General features: G+C 40.2%; 2 protein-coding genes across 2 annotated transcripts in view; one reads left to right on the plus strand and one right to left on the minus strand.

The window, feature by feature from the left end:
* The first annotated feature begins 1,767 nt into the window (after positions 1–1,767).
* LOC132313986 (extensin-2-like) lies at positions 1,768–3,570 on the plus strand. Its single transcript, XM_059812914.1, has 2 exons — positions 1,768–1,959; positions 2,077–3,570. The coding sequence occupies exons 1-2, from the start codon at positions 1,768–1,770 to the stop codon at positions 3,568–3,570; spliced, it is 1,686 nt and encodes a 561-aa protein (XP_059668897.1).
* Positions 3,571–6,576: 3,006 nt separating this feature from the next.
* Positions 6,577–22,590, minus strand: part of LOC132311368 (xanthine dehydrogenase 1-like) — a 66,189-nt gene continuing 50,175 nt past the window's right edge. Inside the window, exons 13-14 of the mRNA XM_059809262.1 lie at positions 7,457–7,630; positions 6,577–7,060 (exon numbers count right to left, since the gene is read on the minus strand). Coding sequence (XP_059665245.1) covers positions 6,818–7,060; positions 7,457–7,630 — 417 coding nt within the window. The 3' untranslated portion in view covers positions 6,577–6,817. The remainder of the gene's footprint in view (positions 7,061–7,456; positions 7,631–22,590) is intronic.

Below are 22,590 nucleotides of genomic sequence, written 5' to 3' on the forward strand. Positions count from 1 at the left end.
TTTAATCTTGATTAACGACAAAAAACAGAAAAGAAAAACCTAAGTTCCATTTAAATCATGCATTTGGAAATATATGAATGGTTCTTTTGTAACTACTAAAATGTATGATTAGCAAGATTATTCTAATTGCAGACATAAATAATAATAATAATAATAATAAAAAAGGGGCATCAATTCACATTTATATTTCAAATGCTTACACACCTGGCGTAATTCCCTTTGCAAATTTGCACACCATATGGTTTGCAAATCTTGGGAATCAACTTATTCCAAAGACACCAACAAAATTTGACCCAGAAAAAGATATAAAGGACAAATTACACAGTATCCAATTATATCATTTGAAGCTTTTATATTCTAATAAACGCACATTTATCAATTTTAAAATAACACTACAACAACTTTGGAGTGCCAAAGTCAAAAGAAATGATAACAACCCTATAGCGTGCAGTCTAAGATTCACTGACAAACACATAGTTATAGAAACATTATAATAGCTATAGATTTGTAGATCAGAAGAAACCTCCAATTAAACTAATTTATTATTAATCCTTTTTTTTTTTTTTTTTTCTTTTTTTCCTGCAAATATTACCATTTACATGGAGAAACCAAGTCTGCAAATATTATTATAATTGTTGTAGCGCTCATTGATCAAAAAATATTCTAATGTATTGGATCTTTTTATGAATATATTGCAAATGGTTAACACACTTTAAAAAAAAAAATGATTTCACTTCCTTTGCAAATCATTTGCTTACAAATTCTAGGGCATCAGCTTTTTTGTAATGGGCAGACAGTTTTGACACCAAAAAAAATGAAATAAAATTGGGAAAAAAAAGAAGAAGAAAAAAACAAATTTCTAAGTCAAGCAAAGCAGATACCTGAACCATAGACGGAGTGGGCTTGAGTTGTTTAGCTTTCTCCACTGGAAGCATTAATTTGTTATATTCAACTTTTAATTAAACCATAATAATGTATTTAAAATTATGTTATTTTTTCAAATATAAAAAATAGTGCGACATTTCTAATCCACTCGTGTAGATAAGTTACAAATAGTGGGTTACCCAATTTCCATACAAAGATTATGATGATCCATATAGTTTAAAAATCAAATGAAATGAATGAAAAATATCAATAAATAGAAAAACTTTAAAATAAAAAAATAAAAAATGTGTAGAACTTTGTGGCGGTGAATAAATATATGTACAAGAAGAAACAATATTGAAGAAGTACAAGTTAATAGATATATAAAAATAAATAAATAAATTCTTATTTTCAACAACTTCCTTATGTCATTTGCAAAGATAAGCCTATTTAATCTGACAAACAAATCATATGGATCCAGAACAGGTTTCTACTTTGACTTAAATCTCTCTCTTTCTTGCGTCCTGGTAGAAGAAAACTTCATAACCATTTACCTAAAACGCGCTATTGGAAATGATCAAAATTAATATATATATATATATATGTGATCAAAATTTGATCGTACAGAAATATTACATGCATATAGCATATTACCTACTCTTATATTGACATGTTCATGGCCTCCCCTAAATGAAACTGATATGTTAGTGGGAAACCACCTTTCAATAGTTCAAAAAAATGAGAGATATGACTTGAATTGTGTATATCTTAATACAGCCTGTTTCCTCTATAAACAAACATATCAATGTCACCAATCATCATATGGAATACTATATATAGGTTTAGCGAGTCCTCTCAATCATACAAACCAATACTTCTAAGAACATATCCCCCTTTCCGGAAATGGGAAGTCCAGGGAAGCTAAGGCAATGGCCTCAACTTGTTTATGCAATGGCATTTTGCTTAATAGCCATTTCTGTAGTTGCCGATAAGCCATACATTTATGCTTCACCACCTCCACCATTTGAGTCACCACCACCTCCTTACTATTACAGGTCCCCACCTCCACCATCGCCACCACCTCCTTACTATTACAAGTCCCCACCCCCACCATCAAAGTCACCTCCACCTCCTTACTACTATAAGTCCCCACCACCACCATCTAAATCACCACCACTTCATTACCATTACAACTCTCCACCCACTCCATCAAAGTCACCTCCACCTCCATACCACTACACGTCCCCACCTCCACCATCCAAGTCACCACCGCCTCCATACCACTACACGTCCCCACCTCCACCATCCAAGTCACCACCTCCTCCTTACCATTATAACTCTCCACCCCCTCCATCAAAGTCACCTCCACCTCCTTACTACTACAAGTCCCCACCACCACCATCTAAATCACCACCGCCTCCATACCACTACACGTCCCCACCTCCACCATCCAAGTCACCACCTCCTCCTTACCATTATAACTCTCCACCCCCTCCATCAAAGTCACCTCCACCTCCTTACTACTACAAGTCCCCACCACCACCATCTAAATCACCACCGCCTCCATACCACTACACGTCCCCACCTCCACCATCCAAGTCACCACCTCCTCCTTACCATTATAACTCTCCACCCCCTCCATCAAAGTCACCTCCACCTCCTTACTACTATAAGTCCCCACCACCACCATCTAAATCACCACCACCTCCATACCACTACACGTCCCCACCTCCACCATCCAAGTCACCACCAACTCCTTACCACTACGCGTCCCCACCTCCACCATCCAAGTCACCACCTCCTCCTTACCACTACTCGTCCCCACCTCCACCATCCAAGTCACCACCACCTCCATACCACTACACGTCCCCACCTCCACCATCCAAGTCACCACCTCCTCCTTACCATTACAACTCTCCACCCCCTCCATCAAAGTCACCTCCACCTCCTTACTACTACAAATCCCCACCACCACCATCTAAATCACCACCTCCTCCTTACCACTACACGTCCCCACCTCCACCATCCAAGTCACCACCTCCTCCTTACTACTACAAGTCCCCACCACCACCATCTAAATCACCACCGCCTCCATACCACTCGTCCCCACCTCCACCATCCAAGTCACCACCAACTCCTTACCACTACGCGTCCCCACCTCCACCATCCAAGTCACCACCTCCTCCTTACCACTACTCATCCCCACCTCCACCATCCAAGTCACCACCACCTCCATACCACTACACGTCCCCACCTTCACCATCCAAGTCACCACCTCCTCCTTACCATTACAATTCTCCACCCCCTCCATCAAAGTCACCTCCACCTCCTTACTACTACAAATCCCCACCACCACCATCTAAATCACCACCTCCTCCTTACCACTACACGTCCCCACCTCCACCATCCAAGTCACCACCTCCTCCTTACCACTACTCGTCCCCACCTCCACCATCCAAGTCACCACCACCTCCATACCACTACACGTCCCCACCTCCACCATCCAAGTCACCACCAACTCCTTACTACTACAAGTCCCCACCTCCACCATCCAAATCACCACCTCCTCCTTACTATAACAAGTCCCCGCCCCCTCCATCCCCATCACCACCTACTCCTTACTATTACAAGTCCCCGCCCCCTCCATCCCCATCACCACCTACTCCTTACTATTACAAGTCTCCACCACCTCCAAAAGGCTACTAAGCTAATGACGGTTTCTTGCATCAGTTACAAAGAATAACTAACTTCTTTTGAAGTTGTCGTGTTGAAATACATTTTTTCGCATAAGTTTTATTTTAAGCAGCTGTCTATGTGAATAAGAAGGGTCCTAAACAAAGATCCTCTTTATAGTTCTTATATATTTAAAATTCATTTGTATCATTTCTTGTAAGCAATAAAAGCCAAAAACTATATATGTGGAAAAAAAAGCAAAAATATATTGCAATTCTCCATTATGCTTCCTAGTTATTCCCATTATTACTACAAATACATTTATTACTTTCTGGATTCAAATATGTGTATTAACACGTTTTCATATTTTAATTCTCTTGCAAAATTTGATCACTTATGATTTATCCAATTTAATAATCTATCTAATTAGGAAGGCTAATTGATCTATAACATGATGAATCCTACCATGGGTGCAGGTGTGTGTAGGCACCCCATTTTGCCCCAACCTCTCCGTTTTATTTTCTAGAAAATCCGACCAACGGATCTTAGATTTGACTTCATCATCGACTCCAAAATGTCCAAAAAGCTAAGAATGCACCTAAGATCAAGTAGATTCAGTACCTATTGTTGAAGATCCAAGAAAAGGGAAAGATCATGATTTTGCATTAAAACACGCTTATCAAAGCATCAAATGGGGAAACGAACCCCGCCAGTGTGTTCGGAACTCCTTAAAACCTTAAGAAGAAACCTTCGGAATTTATCCATAAATGCCCTGTAGGGGCAAAATAGTCAACAATCACAAATAGAATTCTGGAAGTAATCTGATGATGTTACAATGCTGATGTCTCTTGCTAGTGTCATATTCCCTTAAAAACCACAAATTGGACTCGGATTGCCCGCATGACAACAACAGAAAGTACAAGTGGTCGCCCTACTTTTATTATAAAAAGGAACCTGTCGCACTTAAAAGATGTCGCTGCCCTTTAAATGAACTAAAAGTACGGATGCGGCTAGTTTCAGTCCCACTTTGAATTTGCTAGTAAATATTTTGAAACTTAATTTGAACCCACTATATGTTCTTTGTGCTTGCTATTATGCTTTATGTTGTTATTTAATGCTTTACTTTATGCCTTTCTTTGTATTACATAACCAATATATATATATATATATATATATGTGTGTATGTATAAAAACCTTTGTTACTCGCCTCCCCCGGTGTGTGTGTGTGTGTGTGTGTGTGTGTGTGTGTGTGAGGGCAACACACCCGCATCGAAGGGACTTGCTAGAAGCAAACCCCTCATCAAACCAGTTAAAACTCCTGCAGAGCTCCCTTTCAAGTGTCTACTTTTATACTAATACATAGCTTTATTGCTGTGTAATCATTAATTTTGTAAAAATTAGCATTAAAATCAATACACACACTGATTTTAGTAAATAAATAAAAAAGTGATAAGCATGCTCCTCCTGATACAATGACATTCTTGTCATGCCGCTATAATGACGATTTTTTCTCATGCCAACGATGATGACCCTTGTGGATCTCATGATCCTTTAGAAGGTTTACTAAACTATATCCACCCGGAATTGCGCAGGTGACTTGTCTATTTTCGGAGTCATCACTAGTTTTTTTAAGACTACATTTGTAAACATATCTTTAATTATACTCAAAATGGGCTTCACAAAACCCCAACACACTTTTTCAAGGCGTTACTCTTGTCAAAATTACGATTCCCATCCCTTCAATCTAAACCTATTTTTACACCCCAAAGCTTGGTTTTCTTTTTCTTTTTTTTTTGTTAAAAAAAAAAAAACAACAACAACAACTTTTTAAAGTCTCTACATGACATTTTATATCTACAAAATTTCACTTTAGTAAAAATGGTCATTTTCATTCAACGTCATTATGTTAGCGACTTCTCTAAAGCTCATTTTTACAACCCACGCTCAGTTTTCCTTGAAAAAAAAAAAAAAAAAAAATTCCATTTTCAAAGTCTCTGCATGATATTTCATTTATCTAAAAACCCACTACAGTAAGAGTGGTTATTTTCATTCCTTGTCACCGTACAACAAAATCTCTAAAATCATATTTAAACTCTAAGACACAGTTTTCTTAAAATATTTCATTTCAACATTCCTACATCATAGTTTGATCTCTAAAAACACATTTCGGTAAAAATGGTCATTTTCATTCCACGCCATCATGCTGAAGAAACCTCCAAAAATCATTTTAGAACTCTAAGACATGGTTTTCTCATAACCCTCTCATATTAACCTTCCTAAATCACATTTTCATCTCTAAAACCCACTTTAGTAAAAGTGGTTATTTCTCATTCCACGCTATCATGTTGGCGAAAACTCTAAAATTCATTTTTAAGCTCTAAACTTTGTTTAAAAGCTCTCATTTTTAAACATTTCTACATCATATTTTCATCTTTAAAAGCCACTTTGATAAAAAGTGGTCATTTTTATCTTTGTTGTCATGGCGAAATCTCCAAAATTATTTTTATACTCTTAAGACAGTTTTCTCAAAACCCTCCCATTTTAAAATCCTCAAATCATATTTTATCTCTAAAAGCCCACTTTGGTTATAGTGGTCATTTTCATTCCTCATTGTTATGCTGGCGAAATCTCGAGAACCATTTTTAAACCCTAAACTCTGTTTTCTTAAAAACCTTCCATTTTAACATTCCTAAATCACAATTTCATTTTTAAAACTCACTTTAGTGAAAGTGGTTATTTCTCATTCCACACCAAATTTGGCAAAATCTCTAAAATTCATTTGTAAGCCCTAAGGTACAATTCCCAACTCTGCACCTGCATCCATATGTGATAAAGACAATAATGATGATGATGTGTGCGAGTGAATATATATATATATATATATATATATATATATATTGACTATAAGAGTCAGCACCTTTCATTTGTACATCAACCTCAGAGGATAATAGCACCACAATAATTCTTTACAACTTGAAGATCTTGTTACAGAGATGGTGTATTTTCTATATTTTATGTAAATTATTTTTGCAAACAACATGTCAATAGCTTATAATTGCTTTGATAAATACCAATGGTTGTAGCCTAGTAGTACTTCAAAAAAAAAAAAAAAAGGCTCGTAATATTAGACTTTACATTTGCTTATTTGAGAATAATCCATTTCACATTTGTTACACAGGACTTGCTAGATTTGCAGGCAAATATACACAATGGATACATAATATGCCAGCAGTGGATTTCTAAATACAGATCCCCCCAACAAAAAAGATTACAAGTCGCATCAAACACTAAGCTTGGGGCGGAAATCATAGCTAGCAATTGATTTGATAATTTCATCTGTACAAGCCATCCGGATACGTTCCGGTGTTGCCGGGTTATCAAGAGGAAACCAGGCATTACATCCCACTTCTGCTCTCGCAGCTATAATGGCATCTTTTATGGCGAAAAAGACGGCCGAAGCAAGGAAAAAGGGAGGCTCACCAACAGCTTTAGATGAATGAATGGCCTTGACATTTGGTGCACCCTGTGAATTGAATGAATACCGATAAGCAAGAGAATTTATGAGGTCACTGGGACTAAAAATAAAGAACAAGTGTAATCCATGAAAGAAGAAAGTGGAATAGTTGGAGGAAATAAGCAGATTAGGCCACAATTCATTCAACTGCACTTATTATCTATATACAACCCGCTCCCTTCCACCCCAAAAATATTATTATCACAACAGCAACAGCAATACCAGCAATGATTTTAATTCGGACAATATATGAATTTTAATGTGTTTTTTTAACTCAATTCTATAGCCAATAAAATGTGATTTTGTGGGTAGTTGCTTGTTATTTGGCCTGCATTTGATGATAAACACATGATTTGAGTTGTTGATGCTGCTTAGCTCATCAGCTGAACAATCATAGGGTCTTACCTTCAAAAGTGAAACACTAAATCTGAAGGGAACATCATTCAGAGTAGGAATTTTGTAACTTCCAGGACCACAGGTGTACAAGGAGCCGGGTGGAATCCACGGATGAGCAGCATCTCCCCATTTTAGCTCTTCCAAGGCTACCCATCCCAAACCTTGAACAAATGCTCCTTCAATCTGCATCAAAATGGCCAACTCATCAGAAGATGCAATATTCTTGTGAACGACTACTCTAGGATTAAAAGATAGGCAATCTTAAATACAAATAAGATGATATACGTCATACCAAGATCAAACATATGACATGTTAAGCCTAGGGAACGATCACTGTCCTGAAATAATAGTGATCCTATAGCTTGTTCAGAGAGAGAGAGAGAGAGTTAAGCCTAGGGAACGATCACTGTCCTGAAATAATAGTGATCCTATAGCTTGTTCAGAGAGAGAGAGAGAGAGAGAGAGAGAGAGAGAGAGAGAGAGAGAGAGAGAGAGAGAGAGCAAATCCGTGTATATTGTATATGTATTAACCCTAAGCCAACAGTCTTATATAAAGGAAAAGAGTAATAACCTAATTACACAATGTTACCTAATTACACAATGATCCTAACAACTATGGGTAATTACATAATGACCCAACATAAATATATATATATATATATATATATACATAAACATTCTAACACAATGCATTGAACAAATTGGTAGCACCAAAACAGGTTAGACCCATGCAAACAACATAAATTTTAAATACAATAATTATATATATATCAATATATGTTTGCAATACAACTATAGAGCATTAAATCAGATAATCACGTTTAACAGTGCAATATATCTTTCAATTGGTAAGAACCAAACCTATAAACCTGTCCCCTCCCTCATTAACTAGCATGATTGCAACAAGTTACCAGTTATCACGTAAAAGCAAAAGTCAAGCACGATAGTGAAAGGGGTTCCAGTCTCTCATTTCTTTATAGAAGATGAATGTTTAGGGAAGTTCTAAAAAGCTGGACCAGTTCATTATACTAATCTGCCAATCTGAAGTCAGCATGAAATTTATTACAGATGAAGCCTTGAGATATCCTATCATGTTCAACAAAACCACTACTAATATGCAGTGAAAAGTTGTATCAACAGAAACCATTCCTAATCCAAGATTTTGTAAGTTCAAGATTTGCGACTTGAGTGATAGAAAAGGAGTCTGAAAGAATTATTCTTATGCCATGTCTGGAAGGTCCAACGGAGCATTATACATTCCACCCTCTGGATCAGATTCAAACTCCAACAGCTAATACGGTGTTGCCAAAAGTTGACTTGGCAATCATTCCCTGCTGAAACTATTTTGCAAGCTTCAAGCCATGTTCTGAAACTGTCAAATGGAATAGACCACGATCTCCTAATTGCCTGGAACTGCCTCTAACTTGCAGGTAACTGCTCGTTTTCTGCCTGACACGTGTCCACTTGGAAAGTCACACGTCTTTCCAACTGCAGGCAATTGCTTCCCTCTTTGGCTGACAAGTGTCCCATTCAGTAGTAACTTTCCAACTGTAGAAAACGGCTTCCTTCTCTGCCTGGCACGTGTCCACTTGGAAAGTCACACGTCTTACCAATTGCAGATAACAGCTTCCCTCTTTGGCTAACACGTATCCCATTCAGCAGCAACTTTTCAACTGTAGAAAACGGCTTCCTTCTTTGCCTGCCACGTGTTCACTTGGAAAGTCACACGTCTTCCCAACTGCAGGTAACTGCTTCCCTCTTCGGCTGACACGTGTCCCTATGCAGTTACTTGTACCAAATGGCTTCCTTTGATGAAGCCACGTGTCGCTTCATGAATACACTTTATTTGCATATTACTTTCCAATTGAAAGCGTTCACCCTTCCAGTAGCAAATGCTCTTCCATTGGGACCGGCCACGACAACCTTTCCAACTGGAAGATAGTTATGGCATAAACATTACCCCCCAAATTTTATGTGCCTGATATTCTCTGAAAAATAATAAGGCATGTAAAATTTTAGATATTGAGTGAGAATTTGGCATGTAATACTTCTATTGGGTGAGGAATGGGACAACTAAAATTTTTCAGCCCATTGTCTAGGCCAAAAGTTGTAATGTTGAGAGCTCGATACCTTTCATTCAATTCGTTGCTCCCCGGGGTCTGGAGGCTTACAAGGAGGACGAATTTGTACTTCTTCTGGCCAAATACATAGTTGATTGGCCATGCTTTGCCCCCCAAACACCACTAGAAGTGGGTTTGGTTCTGCTAGAAGGATGTTCCTCCATCGAGATTTTTTTGGAGGGGGTTGTCCTTCAAACGCTATTGGAAAGGCCATAGGTGGCCTTGGTGGTGTGGTTGCAAATTGTTGAATGCTCAGAAATGGAATATTCTGTTGGACATGAGATGGAGGTGGTTGGACTATTGTTGGTGGAGGATATTGCACTTGAAGTGGAACCTGCACTTGCGGTGGAAGTGGTTGAACTACTGCTGGTGGACGAATCTGTACTTGGGGTTCCACTTGAAGTGGAACCTGAACTGGTGGTGGTTGTGGTTGCACTGTTGGTGGAATCGGCACTTGAGGTGGTAGTAGTTGTTGAGCATGTGGACGGGTTCGTACATGCTGTTGGGACCTTTCCCATTCTGATATTGCATTCCGAAAACATTCTTGGAACTTTTCCATGAGTTCTTGGAAAAATTGCTTACGTTCTTCGGCAATAAATAGGCTTGGACTCATTGAAATTCTTCTTCCATCCATTATCTTCAATTTCTTTAACCGGTGGTCCCACTGGGCGTGCCAATATGTTTGGCGACAAAAATTCTGTCTATTCCAAGTAGAAAGGTGGAAGGTGCGGGCGTGCCAGGATCCGCCAAGAATCCAATGGAGATGGAATAGAGCCAAACTATATTCCAAATCTGGCCGTGAGAAGCTTGAAGTTCAGCCGATTGTGGAGAGCTTAGAATGACCGCTCTCGCTAGGTTTTTTTTGCCTTTGTGGAAAAGGACTTCAGAAATGGAAAGATGGAATGGAAAAGGATGGAAATGCTTGGTGAAAGTGTTGTTGGAAGAATGAAATGAACTGAACTAAATTGAATTTCATTAAACTAGGAACTGAAGTACAAGTGCTCGAAATTAAAGGAATTGTAATACATATGTGGAAAATTAAAGTGCCTAAAAAGTAAAGATTACACTAGGAAAAGATAAAGTGCATGAATTGAAATGAAGAGTAAATGAAAATAGGAGTTGTTTGATCTGTGTGGAGATGTCCTTTTATTTTGTCCAAGTCTTATATTTATTGTCAGTGGCAGTTCCATCTGTTGTTGAGATGCAGCCAAGTGGAACGTCTGATTTGTGCCAAGTGGAACGTCTAATTTGTGCCACGTGTCCCATGTCTCCCTTAGTCTTATCATGATGTTGACACGTGTGAGAACATGATGTCCCATAAATTACAGCTTTGAAGGAGTGATTTTGGTGGTTCAATTTCAATTGAAGGCTTTTAGCCACGTTCTGAAACTGTCAAATGGAATGGACCACGATCTCCTAACTGCTTGGAACTACCTCTAACTTGAAGGTAACTGCTCCTTCTCTGGCTGACATGTGTCCACTTGGAAAGTCACACGTCTTTCCAACTGCAGGTAACTACTTCCCTCTGTGGCTAACACATGTCCCATTCAACAGCAACTTTCCAACTGTAGAAAATAGCTCCCTTCTCTGCCTGCCACGTGTCCACTTGGAAAGTCACACGTCTTTCCAACTGCAGGTAACTGCTTCCCTCTTTGGCTGACACGTGTCCCTATGCAGTTACTTTTACCAAATGACTTCCTTTAATGAAGCCACGTGTCGCTTCATGATCGCACCTTATTTGCATATTACTCTTTCAACTAGAAACGTTCACCCTTCCAATTGGAAAAGCTCACCTTTCCATTGGGACTGGCCACGACAACCTTTCTAACTGGAAGATAGTTATGGTACACACATAAATAAAAAAAAGAGAACCAAAGGGATGCGTATCTCTTCCACATCAGAAATTTTGTTTGATTCTGTTTTCTCTTATTAACACTGGTAACCTAGTCGTAATATCTCTTTCTCACAGTGAATTCATGCGTGGGCTATGCCACTTGGGTCTTCCACATAAAAAATCTGTCTCCATCTTTTACGCTTTATTGATTTAAATTTTATTATTGCATGATTTATTAGCATAATGGATTGAATAGACTTAGTTATCTAGTTTTAATTTGAACTTAAATTTCACGTAATTTAGTTCAAATTCAAAAAGTTTTAAGAAACCATTAATCCAACCAACAAGACCTATTCACCTGAATTACCCCCCTCCAGATCCAGATCATGGACATTGCACAACTCTACATTAGAGCCTAGGGTTTTGGTTCATATGATTTAGCAATCTTTTTGAACACACATAATCCAGAGATCTGTTTATCTTACTATTTTTCCCTTTTCCTCTTTGTTTTAGGATTTCAGCTGGGGTAAGAGATCCAGTATGGGTTGCTGCATCAGTCCCAAGTAACGATTTTTGTATTCTTTTGTACGCATAAATTGCATAATCTTCTGTATGAAAGTTCTCACATATCTTTCCTCAGGAAATTTATTGTCTCATTAACATGACAAACTGCTTTCATGATCGCTTGCTTATTATTTCCCTTGTTTCACACGGGAGCATATTCACATACCAAAATTCTAAAAGTCAACAAGAAGCATAAAATGCTATCAAGTCTAATCAAATAGGTTTGAACAATAGATATCAGGCTATGCTTTTTCCGCTATGCTTTTTCCAATGGAAGTCATTTCTCAATGAGTAACTTGTGTTCAGTTGATTGACTCTAAACAAATTGAAGTTTCTTCTTCATGGTGTGATGCAGGACAGATAGGCTTGTTGTAACTTTGATTTGGAACCAGAAAGAAGAAGGGGATGAGGATGAAAAGATGAGATGAGGCTAGAAGGAGAAGGTGAGAAGACGGACAAAGGAGGTGAGAAGACGGACGAAGGGGGTGAGAAGGTGGTGGATTGGCTCCCGCTTGAGTCTTAGCCATGGAAAGAGAGGCTAGAGAGACTGAGGATTGAGAATATCAAGAAACAGGATAATGTAGCCCAAACTTAAAAAAATTCCTAATTCTAATTCTCTTTTCTCTTCTCCAAGAGTAACGTTGAAACAATTGTAACTCATATGTGCGAATCATACCCTGTTCCCCATCATGGTGGCAGCTAAAGCTCGTCTATATGTGATGCTTATTCTAACCCCAATCCCCTCCAGACCAAAGTAAGAGGAAAAAGGAAGCTTATTCCAAATTACATCATGCTCTGTGACTAAGCAGAGAAAAACCTTACTTAAATTTAAGTAAAATTTGTTTTTACATAATTTTCCAGCACAAAGAGAAGCAAATACCAAGTGAAATCCCCTAGTATATGAAGAGTGAAAAAGTGCTTTCATTGTTGTGGAATAAGAAGCCTTCGTATCTTAATGCACGTATTTAATTTATTCGGAGCTATTAGAGCGGGATCCACTTTTTGGGGAATATGAGTCGAAGCGATAACAAGAATATTTCTAGTGGAACTGATGCTTCCTTACCAAGAGGAGACGATCAAATTGTCTTCATAGCAATTCTGTAATGAAATAGAAAAATAAAAATGCAAGAGAAAAGGAGAAATTGCAAAGAATTGCAAAGCAAATTTTATAACGCAGGCAGAATTTCAAATTTCTGCAAGGGAATTTGTGTTTTTCATAAACTTTCCATATTTTGAAAGTTTTGTAATGTTGTGATATATATATATATATATATATAAAATTAATGTTAAAAGAAATAAAGCAAGTGGGCCCCACCCATGTTATAAACACACAAAAGGCCATAAGGCCATTACACGAGTCCACTTTTCTCTCTCTCTCTTGCTGCAACCAGACTGCTCTCGGCAGTTTCCAATTTTTTTTTCTTTTTGCAACTTCAAACCTTGATCTTGCTTTTTTCCTTTGGGAATTTGGTAAAACATTGTGAAGCAAAGTTGTTGAGCTCTTCGAGGCCATTAATTTGATAGGAGCCAATCATCATTTGGTGCACTCTAGGGAGTTCAAAATTCTAGGGTTCTTGGGCTCAAATTGGGGGTTTTCATCAATTTGAGGTAGGGGTGTTCTAATCTACAATTTCTTGGCCTTTGGTGAATTTTTCCCCTTAAATTTGATCCTAAGCATGCTAAATTTTAATTACTTAGCTTGTTGTTATTATAGTTCTATGTAATTACAATGATAATTGTGTTCCATGTGTTATTTGAGTTTATATACATGTCTATTTTCATTATGGTAAATGAGCATGCTTAGTGTTTGATGTGTTGTATGTTCCATGATTTTTATTTATTTATTTATTGTCTTGAAGAAAAATGGGTGCTATGGTTCTAAATAAATAAAGGAAATGAATATTTAGAAATTTTCATTAAATTGTGATGATGATGTAAATGGAAATGTGTGAAAACATATAGTTAAATTAATGATTTGAAGCATGAAACATTCATGCATCCATTGGGGAAGAGAAAGGGGGAAAAATATTTGTTAGAACAAATAAAATTGTTTTGGAGAAAATATTTTCTAAAAGTGTTGCGAAAACCGGACGCCTAGGAGGCGCCTAGTGGTCGTGGATAGTTAACCAACCTTCCTTTCGTGACGCCATGGAGGTGCCTTGGGTCGGACTGCACTAACGGTTTGGTTGTTGAAACAGAATTGTTTCGGAAATGGGGAGTGACATTTGCATAACATTGCACTTCATGACATTGTGGTAAATTGGTGATTGGTTGATATTTGTTACATACTTGTTATTGTGGTTGAGAATGTGCGTTTCACAATGGCATGATCACGTTCACTTTTTATTTATTCATTGTATGGATTCACGGGAACATAAGAAGTGTGTCTTAAACACTTCCTACTGAGCTTATGCTCACCCCATTATTTTTAACACTTTTCAGGATATGGAAAAGAGGCGGCGGACGATGATCCACCACAAGTTTAGACGAGCTTGGGGATCTATTTTATTTTTGCTATCTTTTGTATTAGAACTTTGATATATATTTTGTAAATGTAATCTTAAATATTTTGGGAAACTTTAGTTTAGTTGATATAACGTTGTAAGCTATAGACTTTAAAATTTTAGCTACAATTATGGACTGTAACTTGAAGTAACGGATGTGTCCCTTATTTGGATGAGATGGAGGAACGGGACTTTTGTATGTATGTAACCATTTTGGGAATGTAATATAATATCTGAATTGTGCGTTGGGACAGGATAAGTTGGATTTAAGGCCCAGTGAGGCCAATGCATTTATTTTTTTGTATTTCTACAGGTTGTTGAGGGACATTTTATGCGGAGGTCATGCCGAAATTTTTATAGATTTTTATTATTATTTTGGCATCTTTTCGGGTCGTTACAAATTTGGTATCAGAGCGATGGTTCGAATACCATTAGGACGACGGGTAGAGGCCTACCTAGGATTGCATGGGGAGTTGAGTTATTTGCTTACTTGTTTAATTGCTTATGTGATTGCATGCTTATATGTTTATGTGTTAAGGTGTTTAATTATTTGGAAGGCATGCTTAATTGTTTAAATGCTTATATCATTACGTGTTAAGTGGTTAATGTCGTTGTATATTATTATGATTATGTTTATCCTTAGTTGGGTATTTTGGAAGTATGGAAGGTGTTTATGTGTTTCCATTCTTGTCAAGTCATTCGTGTGAGGACTCCGTTCTCGTGCGTATTTTAGTGTCATCGTAATTGATCCATTTCCTTTTCTTATAGCTTCATGGCAACACGAAGGGATCCCGGGGAAAGTTCTAGCTCCAATCCCGTGGAAAGGGATCAAGAGCAAGTTGAGGAAGATATCTTATTGCGTGATTTGGTCCCACCAAGAGAGGGACAAGCGAGGGGGACCATTGATCCACCCTTTCAGATAAATAGGGAGCAATTGAGGTTAGCCGTTCAGGCGGCTATTTTTGATGCATATCGACCGATAGGTGCGTTATCGTCACAGTTTGTGCCACCACCGGCACCACCACCACCACCTCCAAAGAAAAATGAGTTAGATGATACTCTTTACCACATTGCTAAGTTTGTGAAGTTGATGTCAACTCTGTTTGAGGGTGGTCCAGATCCGCTTGTTGCGGATAGTTTCATGGATAGGGTGGAGAAGCATATTAATGCCATGAATTTGGCAACGGACAAGTTGAAGATTACATTGGCTACTTACAATTTTGTGGGCGATGCTGAGATTTGGTGGAAGACCGTTTCTCACACCCATAATCTGGATACTATGACATATGCTATTTTCAAGAAGTTGTACTATGAGAAGTACTTTCCGGCGCCTAAGCGGAGGGAACTAAAGAAGGAGTTTGATGGGTTGAAGCAAGGAAACATGACAGTTACAGAGTATGAAAACAAGTTTACATCACTTTTGAGGTTTGCACCGGGAATTGCTAATGATGAAGAAGGAAAGATAGAGAAATTTGTTGATGGCCTTAATCTTACCATTAGGCCAATTGTAGCTGCTTCAGAACCGATAGAGTATGCAAAAGTAGTGCGAAAGGCTTTAGTGGTTGAGGCTAAGAGCAAGGACAGTAAGGCTATCAGTGAGTCCTACAAACACAACAGGGGTATGAGTACTTTCTCCGAGAGTCAATCAAGTAAGAAGCAGAAGCATGAGCAGTCAAGGTTCAGGGGACAGCAGCCAGTCAGATCTGCACCCACAGCTTCAGTGTCCATGGGGTCTTCTAGACCGAATGTTACTTGTTTCAGATGCGGACAGTTGGGACATTACAAGTCCCAATGCACTCAGACTCAGGTAGCTCAGGTGATTTGTTTCAAGTGTGGGCAGCTAGGGCATCACAAGTCCCAGTGTACCCAGATTCAGGTGGCGTCTGGTGGATGTTTCGGGTGTGGCCAACAGGGCCATAGGGTGAAAGATTGTCCACATCGGGGCAGTGGTTTGGGTAGAGGTGGAGGTTCACAACAGAGGCAGATGCAGTCTGCCACAGTTCAGTCAGGGTTTCGACCGCCACCACCACCTCAGCCGTCTTAGCCAGTTGTGTCAGCCTAGAGTTCTCGACCTGGTAGGGGAGCTTCTTCGAGTGCACCCACTCAGCAGTCTGGCTATCAAGCAGGCAGTTCTCAGGGGCAGAGGACTGAGGGTCGCGTGTTTGTACTCACTCCAGCCGAGCCACCATTCAGTCCTTCAGTTGTCAGGGGTATGTTTCTTGTGTCCCATTCTTGGGCTCGTGTATTATTTGATTCCGGTGCTTCTTATTTATTAATTGCTTCATCATTTGCACGGGCATTGGGTTTGGAGGTCAGTCAGTTAGACAGTCCGCTTTGTGTTGACACGCCTATCGGGGGTTCAGTTACTTTTAGTAAAGTTTGTAGGAGTTGTTCTATCACAATTGCCGGACGTGTTCTTGAGTTCGATCTCATCCTTCTCGAGATGACGGGATTTGACGTCATTCTTGGGATGGACTGGTTGTCATCCTTCGAAGCTGTTATTGATTGTTTCAGGAGCAGAGTTTCAGTGTGTACCCCGGATGGGGATTGTTTCTGTTTTGTGGGAGATCGGTGTGATCCTCTCACTCATTCATTTTATGGTGTTAGGGGTCGAGATCAGCAGACATTCTTCTTGGTTAGTCTTCTCGCCGATGATGACGTTGAGTTTTACGGGGTTGATTATCCAGCGGTTGTGCGTGACTTTCTAGATGTGTTTCCAGAGGACTTGACTGAGTTGCCTCCACACCGAGAGGTGGAATTTGCTATTAATTTGATGCCTAGTACCGTGCCAATCTCTATGGCACCGTATCGTATGGCACCGATTGAATTAGAAGAATTGAAGAAGCAACTTGATGATTTGAGAGTGAAAGGCTTTATACGATTGAGTGTGTCACTGTGGGGTGCACCGGTCTTGTTCGCTAAGAAGAAAGATGGTTCTTTGAGGTTGTGCATTGATTACCGAAAGTTGAATCATACCACCATCAAGAACAAGTATCCTTTACCAAGGATAGATGATTTATTTGATCAGTTGAGGGGAGCCAGTTGTTTTTCGAAGATTAACTTGAGGTCAGGCTATTATTAGTTACGGGTTAGAGAGGAGGATATTCCAAAGACCGCGTTCCGTACGCGGTATGGACATTACGAGTTTCTTGTTATGCCTTTTGGTTTAACCAATGCGCCGGCGGCATTCATGGATTTAATGAACCGTGTCTTCCACGATTACTTGGATCAGTTTGTGGTAGTTTTCGTGGATGATATTCTTGTGTATTCACGGACTCGGGAGGAGCACGAGGTCCATTTGGGTATAGTATTCTACGGGAGCACCGTTTGTACGCCAAGTATGAAAAGTGTGAGTTTTGGCTACAAGAGGTGAAATTTTGGGACATGTTGTCTTGGAAGGTGGGGTTTCAGTTGATCCTTTAAAGATAGAGGCAGTTTTGAGTTGGGAGCAACCCAAGAATGTCTTTGAGATCCGAAGTTTCCTTGGCCTAGCGGGTTATTATTGGAGATTTGTGAAAGATTTTTCCCGTTTGGCAGCTCCTATGACCAGATTGACCCGGAAAGGGATCAAGTTTGCATGGAATGAGGCCTGTGAGTCATCCTTTCAAGAGTTGAAAATAAGGTTGACTACAGCTCCAGTGTTGGTGATACCCGAGCATGGCTTGGGTTATGTGATCTATTGTGACGCCTCACGTGATGGTTTGGGTTGTGTACTGATGCAAGATGATAGAGTAGTGGCTTATGGGTCTCGACAGTTGAAGACTCACGAGCTTAACTACCCTACTCATGACTTGGAGCTAGCGGCAGTTGTTTTTGCCTTGAAGTGTTGGAGACACTATTTGTATTGTGAGAGATTTGAGGTGTTCTCGGATCATAAGAGTCTCAAGTACCTTTTCTCCCAAAAGGACTTGAACAACAGACAGAGGCGATGGGTTGAATTCTTAGAAGACTATAACTTTGATTTGCAGTATCATCCTGGCAAGGCAAATATGGTAGCTGATGCTTTAAGCCGGAAATCTCGTGGGACTTTGGCTAGTTTAGCCATTCGGAAATGGAAGATGCTGGAAGATTTAGCTGAAATGGGATTGTATTGCTTTGAGGATGATGATGGCAGTAAGTCAGCATTCTTGTTTAGTCTCGTGGCTTCAACCCACTCTTGTTAAACTGGTGATTGAGTCACAGAGACAGGATTCAGATTTGGATGCCATTTACACTTTGATCTCCAGTGGCGAGACCGTGAAGGATTGGACCTTACATGCAGATGGAGGTCTACGGTTTAGGGGTTTGTTGGTTGTTGGTTGTTCCTACAGTTTGTCGTGAGGACGTCTTACGGGAGTTTCATACTTCCCGCTTTGCAGTTCATCCGGGTGGTACCAAAGAAGGATGTTGCACAGTTTGTAGCTAAGTGCGTTACCTGTCAGCAGGTGAAGGCCGAGCACCAGAGAGCAGCTGGTTTATTGTAGCCGTTGCCGGTAGCGCAGTGGAAATGGGAGGAGATTGCAATGGATTTTGTGACAGGTCTTCCTAGGTCACGGAGGGGAAATGAAGCCATATGGATCATTATTGATAGATTGACTAAGACGGCTCACTTCTTGCCTATTAAGGCAACAGATGACGCAGAGGCACTTGGTGTACTTTATATGAAAGAGATTGTGAGATTGCACGGAGTTCTAGTGGCTATTGTGTCGGATAGGGATCTAAGTTCACCTCGAAGTTCTGGGAAGGATTTCAAGCAGCGTTTGGCTCAGCGTTGCACCTTAGTACGGCATTCCATCCACAAACGGACGGCCAGTCGGAACGTACCATCCAGATCTTGGAGGATATGCTTCGGGCCTGTGTACTTAACTTGGGTGGTAGTTGGGAGGATCACCTTCCACTTATTGAGTTTGCCTACAACAACAGTTATCAGACGAGTATTCAGATGGCTCCATTTGAGGCGTTGTATGGTAGACCTTGTAGGTCACTTGTTTGTTGGACTGAGGTGGGTGAGACAACCGCCTTAGGAACCGACATCGTACTCGAGACTACTGAGAAGATTAAGCTGATCAAACAGAGATTGCTTACTGCTTAAAGCCAACAAAAAAGTAATACAGATAGGCGGAGACGACCGCTATCTTTTGAGGTGGGAGACCACATTTTTCTTCGGGTTTCTCCACGGAAAGGGTTGATGAGGTTCGGGAAGAGTGGCAAGTTGTCGCCACGATTCATTGGACCTTTTGAGATCTTGGACCGTGTAGGAGAGGTTGCCTACAGACTAGCATTGCCACCGCAGATGGACAGGGTCCATAATGTTTTCCACGTATCGATGCTACAAAAGTACGAGCCGGATCCGTCTCACATTTTGAGTTGGGTTGATGTGAACATTGATGAGGATGTTTCCTACGAGGAGGGACCAATTCAGATCCTTGACACACAACAGAAGGTGTTGAGGAAAAAGACGATACCGTTGGTAAAGGTTCTTTGGAGGCATTATGGAGTTGAGGAGGCTACTTGGGAGCTCGAACAGGAGGTTCGTTCCAAGTATCCAGAGTTGTTTTCTTCCTCAGGTATGGCTTGATTTCGGGGACGAAATCTTTTAAAGTTGGGGAGAATGTAATGTTATGATATATATATATATATATATATATAATTAATGTTAAAAGAAATAAAGCAAGTGGGCCCCACCCATGTTATAAACACACAAAACGCCATAAGGCCATTACACGAGTCCACTTTTCTCTCTCTCTCTTGCTGCAACCAGACTGCTCTCGGCAGTTTCCATTTTTTTTTTCTTTTTGCAACTTCAAACCTTGATCTTGCTTTTTCCTTTAGGAATTTGGTAGAACATTGTGAAGCAAAGTTGTTGAGCTCTTCGAGGCCGTTAATTTGATAGGAGCCAATCATCATTTGGTGCACTCTAGGGAGTTCAAAATTCTAGGGTTCTTGGGCTCAAATTGGGGGTTTTCATCAATTTGAGGTAGGGGTGTTCTAATCTACAATTTCTTGGCCTTTGGTGAATTTTTTTTCCTTAAATTTGATCCTAAGCATGCTAAATTTTAATTACTTAGCTTCTTGTTGTTATAGTTCTGTGTAATTACAATGATAATTGTGTTCCATGTGTTATTTGAGTTTATATACATGTCTATTTTCATTATGGTAAATGAGCATGCTTAGTGTTTGATGTGTTGTATGTTCCATGATTATTTATTTATTTATTTATTGTCTTGAAGAAAAATGGGTGCTATGGTTCTAAATAAATAAAGGAAATGAATGTTTAGAAATTTTCATTAAATTGTGATGATGATGTAAATGGAAATGTGTGAAAACATATAGTTAAATTAATGATTTGAAGCATGAAACATTCATGCATCCATTGGGAAAGAGAAAGGGGCAAAAATATTTGTTAGAACAAATAAAATTGTTTTGGAGAAAATATTTTCTAAAAGTGTTGCGAAAACCGGACGCCTAGGAGGCGCCTAGTGGTCCGTGATATTAGTGTAGTCTAGAAGGGAATGTAGTTGAGTTAACTAGGCCGGATGCGACGCCTTGGAGGTGCCTTGTGGTCGTGGATAGTTAACCAACCTTGCTTTCGTGACGCCATGGAGGTGCCTTGGGTCGGACTGCACTAACGGTTTGGTTGTTGAAATGGAATTGTTTCGGAAATGGGGAGTGACATTTGCATAACATTGCACTTCATGACATTGTGGTAAATTGGTGATTGGTTGATATTTGTTACATACTTGTTATTGTGGTTGAGAATGTGCATTTTCCGATGGCATGATCCCGTTCACTTTTTATCTATTCATTGTATGGATTCACGGAAACATAAGAAGTGTGTCTTAGACACTTCCTACTGAGCTTATTGTCACGCCCCGCCTATGGAGGTTGTGCCACGCAGGCGACACGCAGACGCTGAGGAGGACGCTGCATGGCAACTGCATGGCAAGTGGAGTTTCTAGAGTCTTCCGGAATAGTCTAGAGTTATGTGGAAGATTCTAGAAATGTGTAGAAATGTGTAGAAGTGTGTGGAAGGTTCTAAAGTTCTCCAGAGTTGTGTGGAGTAGTATGGAGAATTCTAGAATGTTATAGATACTAGTAGATAAGTATGGAAGTGTGAAGAAGGTGGGAGAAGATTCTAGATAATCAATCTCCACCGTTGGTTAGAATGCATCCTAACCGTCCATTAGGGATGGGGATGCCTATAAATAGAGGTAGGACTTCATTTTGTAGGAAACAAGTCCTAGAGTGAGTCTTGAGAGCCTTGTAGAGAGCTTGAGTGTTAGCCTTGTACAAAGCATTCTTTGAAGTAATAGAAGTGTTCTTTCCTTGCCAACTTAAGTGCCTTAGTGTGTGTGAGTGTGCAAGCCAGGTGAGGAGAGGGCGAGGGCAACTACAACACTAGTAAGCGCACGAGGGGAGTGTGTTGGCTAAGGTGTGCACGGGAGTTAGGCTGACCAAGTACTTGCGAGAGTGAAAGCAACGTCTTGGTGCCGCACGGGAGCAGCTAGAGTGGTACTGAAACTCTAAGCCCGTGACAGTTGGTATCAGAGCAGGTTCGTCAAGGGAGCTTTGTTGGAGTAGACATGGCTAGCGGAGGAGACCAACAAGTCCACATCTTAGAGCAGAGCTTGGAGGAGAAGCTTGCCACACACTTGGTCTACACGGAGACTAAGTTTAATAGGCTCGAGAGAAGGATGGCGGAGCTCTACGAGCTGATTGATGGCATCGCCAACAAGGCGCAAGAGAAAGAAAGGGACTTGCATGATCGGGTAGACGACTTGCGCATGGAGATTGCCGAGTGCAAGAAGGAGTTCTCTCAGGCGCGCGAGGTCGTGGTGAAGCCAAGGAAGAAGAAGGCGCCGGAGCCCAAGGAGTACGATGGGGCAAGGAATGCGCGCCAGATTGACAACTTCTTCTGGCACATGGAGCGGTACTTCGAGTGCATGGAGATCGAGGATGATGAGGAGAAGGTGCAGACAGGCACTATGTACCTCACGGACACTGCCGCTCTATGGTGGAGGCAGCGCTTCACCGGTAGAGGCGCAAGAGCAGTTGACACATGGGAGGAGTTTAAGAGGCAGCTCAAGAGGCAGTTCTATCCCGAGTGCGTTGAGGACCTCGCCATGATCAACCTAAGGCGCC

This window comes from Cornus florida, unplaced genomic scaffold (assembly GCF_030987335.1).
Source record: "Cornus florida cultivar Cherokee Brave unplaced genomic scaffold, ASM3098733v1 CherokeeBrave_3.0.0_Hap2_Chr06, whole genome shotgun sequence".
Lineage (NCBI taxonomy): Eukaryota > Viridiplantae > Streptophyta > Magnoliopsida > Cornales > Cornaceae > Cornus > Cornus florida.